General features: G+C 42.8%; 1 protein-coding gene across 5 annotated transcripts in view; it reads right to left on the reverse strand.

Moving 5' to 3' along the window:
- Positions 1–8928: 8928 nt before the first annotated feature.
- MSI1 (musashi RNA binding protein 1) overlaps positions 8929–15875 on the reverse strand; it is a 31843-nt gene continuing 24896 nt past the window's right edge. For 3 of the 5 annotated variants that reach the window (XM_056530139.1, XM_056530135.1, XM_056530126.1), the window contains 2 exons: positions 13170–13231; positions 8930–10084 (listed from right to left, as the gene is read on the reverse strand). In XM_056530139.1, the coding sequence (XP_056386114.1) occupies positions 13190–13231 (42 nt within the window). In that variant the 3' untranslated portion in view covers positions 8930–10084; positions 13170–13189. Of the gene's footprint in view, positions 10085–13169; positions 13232–15875 lie in introns of all 5 variants that reach the window. The other 2 variants (XM_056530156.1, XM_056530146.1) reach the window with 2 other exon arrangements.

The raw sequence follows: 15875 nt of genomic DNA on the forward strand, positions 1-15875 counted from the left end.
TCCCTATATTTCTGATATTATTCAGTTATATTGATATTAATGCACAGGGCTCTTTATTTTGGATATTGGATATATTGTTACCAGCCAACATCTATATATATATATATATATATAAATATATATATATATATATATATACACACACACACACATACTGTTATTTACTCCATCAGTGTGATTGCTGTCCTACACTGTGTATTGATATTATGTTTCCCCACAAGCATGTTTTTAACATGTCTTTTATGTACGTGTATTTTTAGAGGGGGGGGGGGGTGTTTCTGATTATGTTATATTTATTTTTGTATTTTCAATAAAATATCATTATATATAATTATTTTATAGTACCATGCTTATGATTGTGTAGATATAGAAAAAAGTCTTTATATATCTTTCACAGTTTTAATAGCAATGAGAGAAGAATAATAAGGGATGGTTTGCTCTTTTTTATGTATTTCTCTTTTTCATATTAATCAGTGCTCCTAAACATTTTAGCAGTATATATAACAACTTCTTAAAATGGTTTTACTGCTTCCAGTGGATAGTCGTTGTATTCTAGTGTAACGATCATAAATCTGAGCCCTAGCCGGAAAGCTAGAGGTGAGTGCTCAGAAGAGTGAGAGATAACGTGCGTGCTGTGTGCCATCAGTCAAGTGGGGTCGCTACTCCCAAGTGAGTTCCGGCACTCTGGGTTCATAACTCCCAGAGCACTTTTGCACCTCGGCTCTTACCCTACCTGGACCTTAGGGCAAGATCCAGAAGATACAGCTGACCCTGGTACACCTGCACCATTCTTTGTGGTTCCCATATCCTGCCTTGGTGGTCTTCCACCCCACCAACTAACAGGAAGATACTACCGGTACACTTGATCTTAGCCAAAAGACCGAAAAAGATCCTAGGTTAAAGGATATGAACACCATCCTACTGATTTCATTCCCACCATTTAGCTTCCACAGAGCATGCAAAGCTATTTGTCCTCCTGAGTGTGAAAAAAATCAGACAACTGTGTCTGTTTCTGATAACTTTCTACTCAACCTTTCCCTTCTCTCAGTGTAAGAGATAGCAGCTGTAGAGTTATGTTGTACACAGCAGTCAAAAGTGTAGACAGTGGGGAAAGCATACTTGGAGGACAGCTTACACAGACTGTAATTTGCCATCTTAATTTCTTCTTACCTTTTCAGACTACCTGAAAAGGTATGAAGTCGTGTGAGGTCATGTGGGCATTCCGCTCTGTAGCTGGAGCGCATGCTCCGACTGACTATTTAGCTCTTAAGTCATAATGGCGTGAGAACTGTGCTTGCTGACAGAGAGCTATTCTAGCTACAGAGTGAAGCACTCAAGTGACCGAAGAATCCATGTCACTAGGACGTGGAGTCACAGAAGATGATTATGCAAATTGAGGGGCCAGCAGTAGAAGGAGAGGGACAGAGGAAGGGGCGGCCAGCCAGTGGCATCCCGTCTCCTATGCGCAATTAAGTGAATATAGCAAGAGATCTGCTGGAGCCCATACCACAAGAACCACTGGACAGAATTTAGTAAGTGACCCCTCTTTGGACTCCTGGTCCTGGTGTATGGGGTTTAGTGTGGGTGATCAGGGTGACAATTTCCTTTAAATTAGTGTAACATTGTTAACTTAAATCATTTTTCCATGCAAAAGGTATTTATAGCCTTTAAAGGGTTGGTCCAGTGAAAAACAACTGATCCCCCATCCTCAGGATTTCACAGGATCCATTCATTTCTATAGGAGCACCGGAGATGCCCGAGTACAGCACTCAGGTATCTTCGGCACTCCCATAGAGAATGAATGTAGCCTGTAGCATGCGCTCCTTTTAGAGAGCCTGGGTCCCGTTCAGGGGAGTTCTCCTATCCCACCAGCCTCCAATGCGTGAGCAGCCTGAGGTCACTTACAAGCTGCAAGCCACAATTTCCTGGAAATGTCTGCACACGGCTGACACCCAATGGACTAGATTTGTGACAAAAAAAAAAAAAATTGTAGTAGAATTGTTGTGTCATAAACATTTCTTGGAAATTACTGATTAGGGGTTTGGTTACTAGATTTATAGGTTCATAGCTTAACTACATGCTGGTTTCAGTCACGCCACATTTTACACCGTCACTCTCCCTCATCCAAATTTACCAATAACAAGTAAGTTACCATAGTCAACAAGATATGGACTCTATTCTTAGAGATTGATATATTTAGAGCTCTCTTTAGAACTAGTGTACATTATAGTCTTATCTGCAAACCAGCAGTGCTAAGTGGTGGTCTTTAGCAACTTATGCTTTTATTGTTGGAGACTAAACCACAGCATGGGACTTGTCTAATAAAATACATAGAAATTAAGGGGCACCGGGTATAGAAAGAAGCAGTAAATATACTAGAAAACAAAAGGCTTGAGAAGGGTTATGGAAAAAAATATGTGTACAAAGCAAAGGGAACAACCAACAATGTATAGTATGATAACTAGAAAAAGGACTGGTAATATATTACTTAAAAATAAACAAGCACAGGAGAAGGCTTTGAGTATATAAGTACAAGAAGCTTGCAGAGTAGACAGCAAGAAGTTAGATCTGTGTGACCTGTGGTCTCTCTTTAAAAAGTAAGTTACAGGCATGAATAGAGAGCTGATGGGGGGCTGATAACATACCTTTTTAAAGTATGATGATCAGCCCCATGTTCTGGAGATGTAGAGCTTGGTAACCCCTGATAATTTTCACTCTTTCAAGGAGTCACACAAAGCTGCCATCTTAGAAGACTACAGAACCCACAGAATGCGTCGAGGACCAAAAAGTGTGAAGTCCAGAGACAAGCAGAGGCCAGCACAAGTTCAGTCATACTCACGATGGAAAGGAGAGAAAAGCTAGATAATGATGCTCCTGCGGAGAGTTATGAGGAGCAATACCATGCTGATTTTGTTGCAGTGGCTGCAGAGACACCACCTTCTGCCCCTGAGCCACCTGAGCCTGAAGCATCGGTTCCTAAACTGCATGAATATGAGCCTACACCACCAGGTCAAGTGAGGGGCCCCAAGCATCTTCTGTCAGAGGTCCACAGCCTATATCAGCAGCTGTGTGACTGCATTCCTGCCAGGAAGGCCAGTTCTGGAGTCCTGATCTGCCATATGTGTTTTTTTTTTGGCGATGAAGAGCGATCACTAGAGGCCCTGGACAAGCCCCTGATACCAACCAGGCAGCTAAAGAGAAAATCATCCATTTTCTGACGCTTTCCCACCCAGTCCGCAGACCACTAACAATGGTCCTGGGAGAGAGCCGAACAAGAGATATCCAGAGAAAGCTGGAGGATCAACGAAAAGGAGACTATGTTCCATTGCAATGACATCTTGTAGAAGTATGATCCAGTCAGGGGGTTCAAGTCTTACTTAAGCACCCGACATTTCAACTAGCCAACTATACTGCCAGGCACATTTGTGAAGTTTGCCCCAATGCTGGGCCCCGAGGTTGGTGGCCCGCTGGAATTACTAGCCTGAAACTGCCAGCACATCATCTCCAGCATAGAGGAAGGAAGATCCTCATTGACACTTCATCACCTCAGGACCACCCAGCGTGGTTTGTCCTTCTACAACCGGCCACGTCAGCCCGGCAAGTGGCTGCCTTGTAAGCTTCAACACTAGCACCCAATGTCACAATCACCTACTGTGAATTAGCTGTGATTTGGACCACAGCTTCCACGGTTGCCGTCTTTCCAGCAGATGTGGTATCCCCCTGTCTCACTGAACTTTATAGTGAGGTTGCACAGAACTCATATCTTGCTCTTTACTCCTATGGACCACCTACTTTCTTGCACTTTAAGAGAATCAAACACACACTATCCATGGTTACATGACAGATGAGCTCTGCTCTATATAATGTTTTCTATTGCCTCACTTTTTCTATTGCAGCAGTGCTATAATGAACTGTTGCTGTTTCAATGTCTTACTTTTGCACTTATTGAAAGCTAGAGATTTTTGTCATACTAGCTTTACAGTGGTAAATTTCTGTCTTTATTGTGTACTTTAAAGGACTCTTACTTATTGCTACGGACATTGCCTTATCCCATGCAGCCACCAAGAGTTTACTATTTACTATGCCTTTAAGAACAAAAAAAATGCTTATGTTCTTGCCAGATGTCTTCATTTACATTTCTTGCTTATTTATGCCCATCACCAGCCAGCTTTGCAAAATTTATATTGTAGTGCAACATAAGTAAAAGGCATCAGGAATGGGTTAGGACACCAACTGACCAAGCTGGTGTTTCATCTCTGTGCAGCCGCCATGCCGCCTCCCATAGACATGAATGAAGGGGCCTTGGCGTGACATCACAACATACTGTTTAGAACGCCGGGTGCTGCACGGAGATTGCGGAAGGTCCAGCGGCGGGAATCAGGCATCTTATCCCCTATCCAAAGGATACGATGTCTAGGGGCGGAGTACCCCTTTAACTGCACGCACCATAACACCAAGGGCATCCTGACCAACATTTACCAGTACACAGTATACAGGAACATGCCCCAAGTGATTTTAATCAGTATGTGCAGCCCTCCAATGACAAAGCTCCTAGGGGCCAGCTTACACTAGGGAATTTCAATCTACTCAAAGCACTGTTTATATATTAGTAGCACTACTAGTCCTAGTAGACAACCCCCTGGGTCGCCACACATGCATTCCCACTGGAAGTACAGGACACATAGTATGAAGCTGTCCTACACACATGATGGTAAAAAGACCATCAGAGTGGATACCAACCCCTATATCTCTGGAATGGGGGTGGGGGTAGGTGATCACCAGTCTACAAAGAGCCCTCCTCAGTTATCTACACATGTCCATATCTCACCAAAGGTCCTCTTTTATATTTATCATCCACCCGACCACCCTTGTGTGTGTAAAATAGTGCTGGGAAACATAAAAAACTCATGCATACCTAGCCCTGACACCCCCCCCCCCCCTCCGTTGGTCTGCCACAGATCCTGTTCTCCTCCAATCAGTTTTCTGTGCTTCCTTCTCCAGAGACAAGCAGCTGGCTGCAGGACCTTTCTGCTCAGCCAGTCATTGGTTGCAGTGGTGTCCTGCCTCGACCAGGGGTTGGCTAAGTGGAACAGTCCTGCTTGTCTCAGGAGAAGGAAGCACAGAGAAGACACCGGGACTAGAGGAGGAGAACGGGATCCGTAGCAGACCAACAGAGGGCCGGTTCTAGGTAGGCATCAGTTTTTTTACATATACACAATATTAGATTTGGCATATTAGAATATTGTAGTAGTCTCCGAACTGTGACCTCAAGATATTGCAAAACTACCACTCTCAGCATGCCCGTGAAATGGATGGAGGGAGGGGGAAGTAGACATAAAATGGGGGTATGGACATGAAATGAGGTGATGGGACATGAAATAGAGGAACTGACATGACATGGGGGGTGGACATAAAATGGGGGATTGGACCTGCAATGTGGGGGTCAGGACATGAAATGGAGGAGATTGGACATGAAATAGGGAGAATTTTGCCATATCAGAATTTCGCATATTAAAATCACAATATTTACCTCCATAATCACAATATGATTTTCCCCAAATTATGAACCCCTACTTTGTTCATATATTCTTTCCTCAACCCTTCTCAGGTCTATAGTTTACCAGTATATTAGCTGCAGTATAGTAAGTCCCATGCTGTGGTTTACTCTCCAACAATAAGAGCATAAGTAGCTAAAGACCACCACTTAGCACTGCTGGTTTGCAGATAAGACTATAATGTACGCTAGTGCTAAAGAGAGCTCTAAATATATCCATCTCTAAGAATAGATTCCATATCTTGTTGACTATGGTAACTTACTTGTTATTGGTAAATTTGGATGAGGGAGGGTGACAGTGTAAAATGTGGCGTGACTGAAACCAGCGTGTAGTTTAGCTATGAACCTTGCTGACATACTTGGGCTTCATCTATACTTTGTGTAGTGAGACTTTTTTATACAGAGTATTTAAAACCCTAATGAGTGATTACCAATAAATTTTCATTACAATCTGTGGGGTAAAAAAATCTGGATACATGCCCCTGGCCATTAAGTATGCGTGTCCTGCTGTATAAAAAGTCCAGTTCACACTGTAAAATGCCACCCCCCCTTCAGCTATCTATACATGCCCATAACTCTTTTTAAAGGGGTTGGGGTTGTTCCACCTCGGTACTTCCTGCTTTTTCACCTTCTCCAGCTTGTTTGCAGCAGCCAGGTGATCGAAAAAGCCAAAAGCAGCCGAAGCGGGGAAGTTACGCAATATGCATATGTCCTATTGACTTTAATGGGAGTTATGCGGATGGTGAAGCCATGCAAGTCATGCTGTTTACGCAATTCGTGGAGTTATGTAAACAGAGTAGCTCACAGGGCTACAAAGTGTTTGTTCAACTCCCAATAAAATACATAAAATGTTATCATGAAGTATACATTTTTACTAGCTAAATGGTGCCCTTGTTGGCACACTTATCTAGACTTACTTACCCATACCATCTAGAGTCTGGAATTCTGGTCCCACATCAGCAGTACAATGATTTGCACATCCTTCTAGCTGATGATGATCAGAATCACTTCAAAAATCACATCTATCAGAATCTATACTTATATAGATCAATTTAGAATTCCATCAGGATGCTGGACAGCCACAGATGTCTATAAAAATTGATCCATTATTCATATCTATACTTTACATACATTTGACATCATGTTTACAGATCAATATTTATATCTGGAACATAAAAAATTAATGACAATATAGATAAAGTGGAAGGGTGGCTTCACTACTACAACCTCTTCCTATATGACCAAATAGGTCACATGGACATCATATCCTTGGAACCCCCTCTATGTGTAAGAATAGAGAGTCAATCTGTACCAGCAGCTCTTGCTCTAGAAGACCTTGCGCCTCTATGCATGACATGATCCTCTGGCCATCAACTGCTGGGGGACGCTGACAATGTTAATGCAGGTAGAATTATTCTCAGTTCTCAGTAAAAGGTGGCCATGTAAAACATGCTTGCACTGAGAGGTCATGTTCACACAATGGAATTTCGTAAGAATTCAGCACAGAGATTCCACAGCAGCAGAGTCCCATTGATATCAATGGGATTCTGCTGCACTGTACACACAGGGGAATTTCCCGAGAAAATGTTTCTGCTGTGGAAATACTGATTCCAGAGTCCACAAAAAGAATAGTCTATTCCTTCTGCGAAGTCTGCACCAAAAATGCATTGCCGTCAATACGCATTTCCAAGCAGTCCTAGCTTTGGTATGTCCTGTCAGGGGGATGTCCACACATAAATTTTCCGTGCGAACATTCTCCCTTATAGAGAGGGTACAGATTGGGAGATCTCTCACTATGACATCCATATACCCATAAGCCTACTTATGACCCATAAGCCTACTTAAGCCCACTAAGACTATGTACACAATGCTATTTGATAAGCGTGTTCCCGGAAGTTTACTGCCAATGCATACACCAGACATATGCCACAGTATAGCCATACAGTGTAAGGCATCGGGCATTGGATGCATTGCAAAAAAAAGTGTGTGTGTATATATATATATATATATATATATATATACACATATATATATATATATATATATATATATATATATATATATATAGTACAGACCAAAAGTTTGGACACACCTTCTCATTCAAATAGTTTATTTTATTTTCATGACTATGAAAATTGTAGATTCACACTGAAGGCATCAAAACTATGAATTAACACGTGGAATTATAGACATAACAAAAAAGTGTGAAATAACTGAAAATATGTCATATTCTAGGTGGAAAGTGTCCCCAAGTGCAGTCACAAAAACCATCAAGAGCTACAAAGAAACTGGCTCAGGAAAGGAAGACCAAGAGTCACCTCTGCTGCGGAGGATAAGTTCATCCGAGTCACCAGCCTCAGAAATCGCAGGTTAACAGCAGCTCAGATTAGCGACCAGGTCAATGCCACACAGAGTTCTGGCAGAAGACACATCTCTAGAACAACTGTTAAGAGGAGACTGTGTGAATCAGGCCTTCATGGTAGAATATCTGCTAGGAAACCACTGCTAAGGACAGGCAACAAGCAGAAGAGACTTGTTTGGGCTAAAGAACACAAGAAATGGACATTAGACCAGTGGAAATCTGTGCTGTGGTCTGATGAGTCCAGATTTGAGATCTTTGGTTCCAACCACCGTGTCTTTGTGCGACGCAGAAAAGTTGAACGGATGGACTCTACATGAATGGTTCCCACCGTGAAGCATGGAGGAGGAGGTGTGATGTTGTGGGGGTGCTTTGCTGGTGACACTGTTGGGGATTTATTCAAAATTGAAGGCATACTGAACCAGCATGGCTACCACAGCATCTTGCAGCGGCATGCTATTCCATCCGGTTTGTGTTTAGTTGGACCATCATTTATTTTTCAACAGGACAATGACCCCAAACACACCTCCAGGCTGTGTAAGGGCTATTTGACCAAGAAGGAGAGTGAAGGGGTGCTGCGCCAGATGACCTGGCCTCCACAGTCACCGGACCTGAACCCAATGAAGGCAAAAGGGCCAACAAGTGCTAAGCATCTCTGGGAACTCGTTCAAGACTGTTGGAAGACCATTTCATGTGACTACCTCTTGAAGCTCATCAAGAGAATGCCAAGAGTGTGCAAAGCAGTAATCAAAGCAAAAGGTGGCTACTTTGAAGAATCTAGAATATGACATATTTTCAGTTGTTTCACACTTTTTTGCTATGTCTATAATTCCACATGTGTTAATTCATAGTTTTGATGCCTTCAGTGTGAATCTACAATTTTCATAGTCATGAAAATAAAAAAAACTCTGAATGAGAAGGTGTGTCCAAACTTTTGGTCTGTACTATATATCATGCAAACAGACAGTATAGAAAATCTTAGAAACCTTTAAGACAAAAAGAAGAGAAACACATTTAAAATTCATCATTTATTTTTTTTGTAACTATCTTAAAAAAAAATTCCAGTTGCCGTAACAAATATTATTGCTTTGAACTTGCAATACAGCATTGTACTTTTCCCCTGTTCAGAATTAACTCTTCATGTACAGTCACACAATCTTTGCAGGAGGAGTCAGTTACAGGATGCTACCAATTTGGAATGCACTGTTTTTATTTCCTGCTTGTAGGAATGTACCAACATTTTAAGTGTTTGGGGACACCTGAAATAACCAACATGTTGCCTACTGATGGGGCTCAATCAACATACAGTAAATCAGCAGCATGATCAGTTCTGCGTTGTGTTGTATTCTGCAATTTTCTTAGGTCATAATAATATCCTCTGCAATCATAAGCTGTGTGGCACTGGAAGAGTTAATTTGGACCGAGGATAATGCTAGGGTTCAGCGTTCTCCTGCACCGAAAACACCCCAGCTTATTCCAGTGGACAGAACTCAGTTGTAGTAAAAAGTTTCTTAAAAAAAAAACCTGTCAATCCTTTCAGGTTTTAGGAAAATATTGCTAAAGTACGGACCCAAATTGGCGAAGGAGAAGCCGGGACCAGAGAAGACCTGGAGTTGGCAGAACGATCAGTCTGCAATATTTACATATTTTACAGAGAAAAAAAATTCAACCCAGTTTTGAGAAAATTAAAATAATTTCTGTTCTACAAATAGTTTCTCATTTAGCAAAATATACATTTGTCTTGTTCTTGTGCATCGTCCACTCCATGTCATAAAAGCCGAAATTTACATAAAAAATATTTTTTTTTGTTAAAAATAAACAAAACACATTCCCAGACAGCCGGACTGAAAATGCCATCCCCTCCCCTTCAGTATATGGTACCAGAATTTCCCTACATCCCACCAGAACAAAACTATCTAAAGTCATGAGAAATGTTTTCCTGACATCTATCATGAAAACACAAAGCTAAGAAGAGAAAAACAAGACAGACATGAAATAAGAGAGAGAGAGAGAGAAAAAAAACAAGAAATAAATAAAACGTTCTGGGGAGAAGGGAAAGTTATGCAGGAGGCACCAGTTACTCTGCTTGAACACAAGGTGGCGTGTGGCCGTCTGACAATCTCAGAGGAGAGGGACAGAGTCACGGACATGAACAGCTTCCAAAGTGGAACCTACAAACACAATACGACAATCCATTAGGAAGGTTTACCAAACTCCTCTATACAGTGCAGAACGCTGGGTTTGGGAGCCCGTGGTCATGATGTCACGCCATGCCCCCTCTTGACGTCCCACCATGCTCCCTCCATTCATGTCTATGGGAGGGGGCGTGACAGCTGGGTGTCTGCATGGAGATCGCGGGGGGGTCCCAGTGGCTGGACCCTCGCGATCAGATATCTTATCGCCTATCCTTTGAATAGCAATGGAGTACCCATTTAATTTCTTAAAACTCAGAAGAAAAAAAACTAACAAAATAGAATTATGCAGCAATACAATATGATGTAGCATATCTCATGCTGTAACATTGTGTGACATAATGGCACATAAATAACACCACATAAGCAAATGAATTGTAAGGATATGTATTGATGTGCCCTTGCACATGAGTATGTCTTTTTTTTTTTTTTTAACACAATTCCCCTGATGAACCCTATGATTGTAAAGGGAGAAATATGTCAAACATTGACTATGGAGTAGGTCATGAATAGGCACAAGTAAGGGTCTGCCACCGGGTAGTGGGGATGTTCATTTTAAGGCGATTATTCCACTTGTAGGTAAGGAGAAGGCAGTTCTCAATGTAGGGAAAGTTTTTTCACCCAACTGTTGATTTCTGCTAGATTTGTTGAATGTGGTGGACAAAGAATCCAATGCATTATTTCATTAAATGGTATATGTCATCCGTTTGACATGTCCTAGGTACATGTGACTCGTTTTTATTGGTTGGGATCTAAGTGGTCAGACCACGAGTGATCACTAGAACGAATGGGGAGAGAAGTATGTAGTCGCACTGTTCTCTCCCAGCTCTGTGTCAATGCGAGCCTGAAGTTGTCATAGACTTGCATTACCAGACTGGCTGCCCGGGCTTGCTGGGAGTTGTAGTTCTGAAACATCTGGAGGTCCGCAGGTTGAAGACCACTGTATCAGACATTGACAAGCGGTGATGATGAAGGTGGGGACATGTGGAGATGATGACATGTGGTGATGATGAAGGGGGGGTGTGGGATGATGACAAGGGGATGATTAATGGGGGGTGTGGGATGATGACAGGGGGATGATGACAGGGGGATGATGACAATGGGATGATGAAGGGGGGTGTGGGATGATGACAGGGGGATGATGAAGGGGGGTGTGGGATGATGAGAAGGGGATGATGAAGGGGGGTGTGGGATGATGAGAAGGGGATGATGAAGGGGGGGTGTGGGATGATGACAAGGGGATGATGAAGGGGGGGTGGGATGATGACAAGGGGATGATGAAGGGGGGGTGTGGGATGATGACAAGGGGATGATGACAGGCGGTGATGATGAAGGGGGGATGATGACAGGCGGTGATGATGAAGGGGCATGATGACAGAGTGATGATGATGAGGGTGTTAATGACGGGGGTCTGGATGATGACAGGGGGATGATGTATTTCCCACCCTAGGCGTATACTCGAGTCAATAACTTTTCCTGGGATTTTGGGGTGAAATTAGGGGCCTCGGCTTATATTGGGGTCGGCTTATACTCGAGTATATATGGTATGCACTTCTCCCGGCCTCTAGTGATCGGTTGGGGACAGAACACCCTGACCTTGACCAATCAAACTATCGACATGCCTCTTCGGTATATGAAAAGTTTTCTATAAGCACAGTTCCCATTTAATGGTTGGGAGATTTTAATTGAAAAGATGCTAAACTGTGAAAACTTTGATCTATCATATTTTTTGTTTCAACTGCCAATTCATAATATATATATGTTTACAATTGTAATCTGCCGCCACTCATCTTCTACAGCAAGAGATATGTCTTTACGTTAGGATATCATAATGCTTCATGGCTTTATGTTGTTTGTTTTTCCTTTTGAGTTTTAAGAGATTTTTTTATAAACAGATTGGGGGAGATTTCTCAAAACCTGTCCAGAGGAAAAGTTGCTGAGTTGCCCATAGCAACCAATCAGACCGCTTCTTTCATTTTGCAGGGGCCTTGTTAAAAATGAAAGAAACGATCTGATTGGTTGCTATAGGCAACTTAGCAACTTTTCCTCTGGACAGGTTTTGATAAATCTCCCACATTGGCCCTGATTTATCAAACTGTCTGAGAGAAAAAGTGGAATGATTTTGCCATAGCAACCAATCACAGTTCAGCTTTCACTTTACCTCAGCTCGTTAGCTGAGCTGTGATTGGTTGCTGTGGAAAAATCCCTCCACTTTTTCTCTCACACAGTTTGATAAATCTGGGTAGATTTTATTATGGACAGAACCTAGGTTATGCTGATCCATTGCTTAGTAGTTCTAGCTGGTCTTGCCCTTTTAAAACAAAAAGTGCTACGTATTACTGAATGGACCAGTGTTTCCCAACCAGGGTGCCTCCAGCTGTGGCAAAACTACAACTCCCAGCATGCCCGGACAGCCGTTGGCTGTCCGGGCATGCTGGAAGTTGTAGTTTTGCAACAGCTGGAGGCACCCTGGTTGGGAAACACTGGAATGGACAAACCAAGGTGGCAGCATTATGTTTCACATTATGAATGATACTAAATTGTTACAGTTGTTCTTGTTGCGCTCACCAAATATGTAATCTAATAAAGCCCCAGAAAAGTATAATAGAAGTCACATAATGTCCCTTCCAAGGTCAGTCAGCTATGCTGAGGTAAGTACAATAGATCAGGAATCTTTATTACCTTCCCATTTCAATACTGTATGGCATATTCACAGACTATGCTATAAATATCTGCTAGATGTAGGTCTTACCTCTAGTACCTTCATATATCACTGCTATGCTGTTTACGCAACTACCAATAATGTCTATGGAAATGATGTAAACTGTGTAAAACAGTCCACTAGGCTGTATTAGGGACCTGGCCAGCTCTGGTTGGCGCAACAAAGCCAAGCAGGGCTGGGTGCCCGCGTTCTAGAGACAGGTGTGGGCCTCACGTCTATTAGCGCATCTATTAGACATTTACAGCATATCCTGTGACTTTGCCATCAATGGCTGAGATAGTAATAGTGGTTAAAGCACTAACAGACCATATTTTTATATGAGAAGTAAATGCTTCTACTAACCTCCACTGTGATCTGTGAATTCAGTGGTATCCGTTAGTGAAAGCCGTGGCAATCAGAGGACCCTGAGGAAAAAAAGATACATGAATAAAAGAGAATACTGGCATACACTTGTACTGACAAGGGCAAGAACCTTCCTAACAATCACTTTAAATATAATGCAACTATTATATGCTTTACCAGGGGCTTTCTTTGTAAACGTTTAGCAAGCGCTCATGAGCTTCACCGCACTGTCAGAGCGCCGCCACTGTAAGGGTGGGTTCACACTACATTTGAAGTGTACGGTTGCTGGATCCGGTTGGGAGGGGCGAAAACCGTCCGCTCCCGTATCCCAGCCGGATACAGCCCGAACCCCATTCATTTCAATGAGCCGACCGGAGTCAAACGCTGACTCCGGTTGTCTCATTTTTCCCTGTATACGGTTTTCTGACCGGACCAAAAACCGTGGTATACGACAGTTTAAGGCTGGGATACGGGAGCGGCCGGTTTTCGCCCCTCCCAACCGGATCCAGCAACCGTACACTACAAACGTAGTGTGAACCCATCCATCACACTATAAAATTCCTCCGTTAAAAGATCCGTTATAAACGTCCATTAGAAAAGCTTTAAAAAAGGATGTTAAACATCCGTTACAAAATCCCATTAAAGTCTATGGGATTTTTTGATTATCCGTTATGACCCGTTATGGTCTGTCATGACTATCGGACGTTAGTTGTGACGGAAGAATTAACGGAACATGGACTAATTTTTCTTCCGTCACAAGAAACGGATAAATTAACGGCCGTTATTTTTTAACATTGAAGTCTATGGCAAATGGATGAACCTTTATGTCATCCCTTTACACCTGGTTTATAATATCCGTTATTACTTCTGAGCATGCTCATAAGAGGTGACATCAGCAGATTCCTGCAGTGCTGAGGGACTACTACTACTCCCATCATGGAATAGACTTGTTTCCATGATGGGATTAGTAATTCCCTGGCTGGGAGAGTCTGCAGACAGCTGGGGAGGCTACATTAGTGTTTGTACTACTACCCCCATCATGGAACAGAGCCTGGTCCATGATGGGGGTTGCAGTACAGGGGCTGAGGGATTGATCGCACCGGGTTTCACTTCTGAGACTCGACGCGATCAGAAGTTATTAAGCAGGGGAGCAGACGGCATGGTCCGCAACCCTGCGATGTATAGTGTGTTTTAACTTTCATTTTTGAATCCCCCGCGGGGAGCCCTAAATGGCCGGTACTGAGGAGTCAATCAGGGCTCAGCATTGTGTGTAGCAGGGGGCCATATGTATATTAAAAGCGCTGTAGGGGCAAGATATATAGCGCTGCAGGGGGGGGGGGGGGGGCAGACATGTAGCCTATATATCTAGCCCTCCAGCACACTTATAATATGCCCCTGCAGTGTATTAATAAAGATATGACCCCCGCCGGTGCATTTATACATATATACCCCCCGACGGTGCATTAATAAATATATACCCCCCGCCAGCGTATTAATGAATATATACCCCCCTCCGGCTCATTAATAAATATATACCCCCCCCCCCCCCGCAGAGCTTGTATAATGTACCCTCGCAGCGCATCTATATACATATGCCACTGCAGCGCTATATGTGAAAAGCATTCTAGCAGCAGCCGGTGGCCCAATGCTGCTGATAGAAATACTTTTCATACATAGTGCTGCGGCGGCATATGTATATAGAAGCGCTGTGGGGGGTAGATAACGCTATATGTCTGCACCCCCCAGCGCTTCTATATACATATACCCCTGCAGCACTATGCGCTGCTAATAGAAATACTTTTTATTCATAGCGCTGCAGGGGTATATGTATATAGAAGTGCTGGGGGGAACACATATAGCGTTATCTGCCCCCCACATCGCTTCTATATACATATGCCACTGCAGCGCTATGTATGAAAAGTATTTCATACAGCTTTTCACATATAGCGCTGCATTGGCATATGTATATAGATGGGCTGCGCTGCGAGGGTACATTATACAAGCCCTGCGGGGAGTATATATTTATGAATGCGCCGGCAGGGGGTATATAACTATTAATGTGCCGGTGGGGGGTATATATGTATAAATGTGCCGGCGGGGGTCATATTTTTATTAATGCGCTGCAGGAGGCATATAGGAGCACCCTGCAACGCTATATATCTTGCCCCCTGCTACTCACAATGTTCATTTTTAAATCTCCTGCGGAGAGCCCTCTGTTTCATGATGGGGGTAGTAGTACAAACACTAATGTAGCCTCCCCATCTGGTCTGCAGACTCCCGCAGCCAGGGAATGACTACTCCCATCATGGAAACAAGTCTGTTCCATGATGGGAGTAGTAGTAGTCCCGGCTGTGGGAGTCAGGGATGTTATAACAGGTCTTAACAGATGAGTATTTATTCAGCCGTTAGCACCCGTTATTTAATCCGTTATTATACATCCGTTTTCACACAGAAAATAGACGTTTAATAACGGATGAATGCTCATAGTGTGAAAGGAGCCTAACATAACCACTGAATGGGTATAATAAGGACATGCTTTGTTGTTGTTTGTTTGTCAATACAGTATATACATACAAAGTAGCAGAAGAACAAGAAGTAGAGAACCGCAAAAGCAGAAAGAGAAAAACATTCTTATCTGACAAATGAAACAGAAATACATGAAGAAAGTAGATACAGCCTATATAAAGCTCCACTATATTCCTGAGG

The sequence above is a fragment of the Hyla sarda genome, chromosome 1, assembly GCF_029499605.1.
Source record: "Hyla sarda isolate aHylSar1 chromosome 1, aHylSar1.hap1, whole genome shotgun sequence".
Taxonomy (NCBI): domain Eukaryota; kingdom Metazoa; phylum Chordata; class Amphibia; order Anura; family Hylidae; genus Hyla; species Hyla sarda.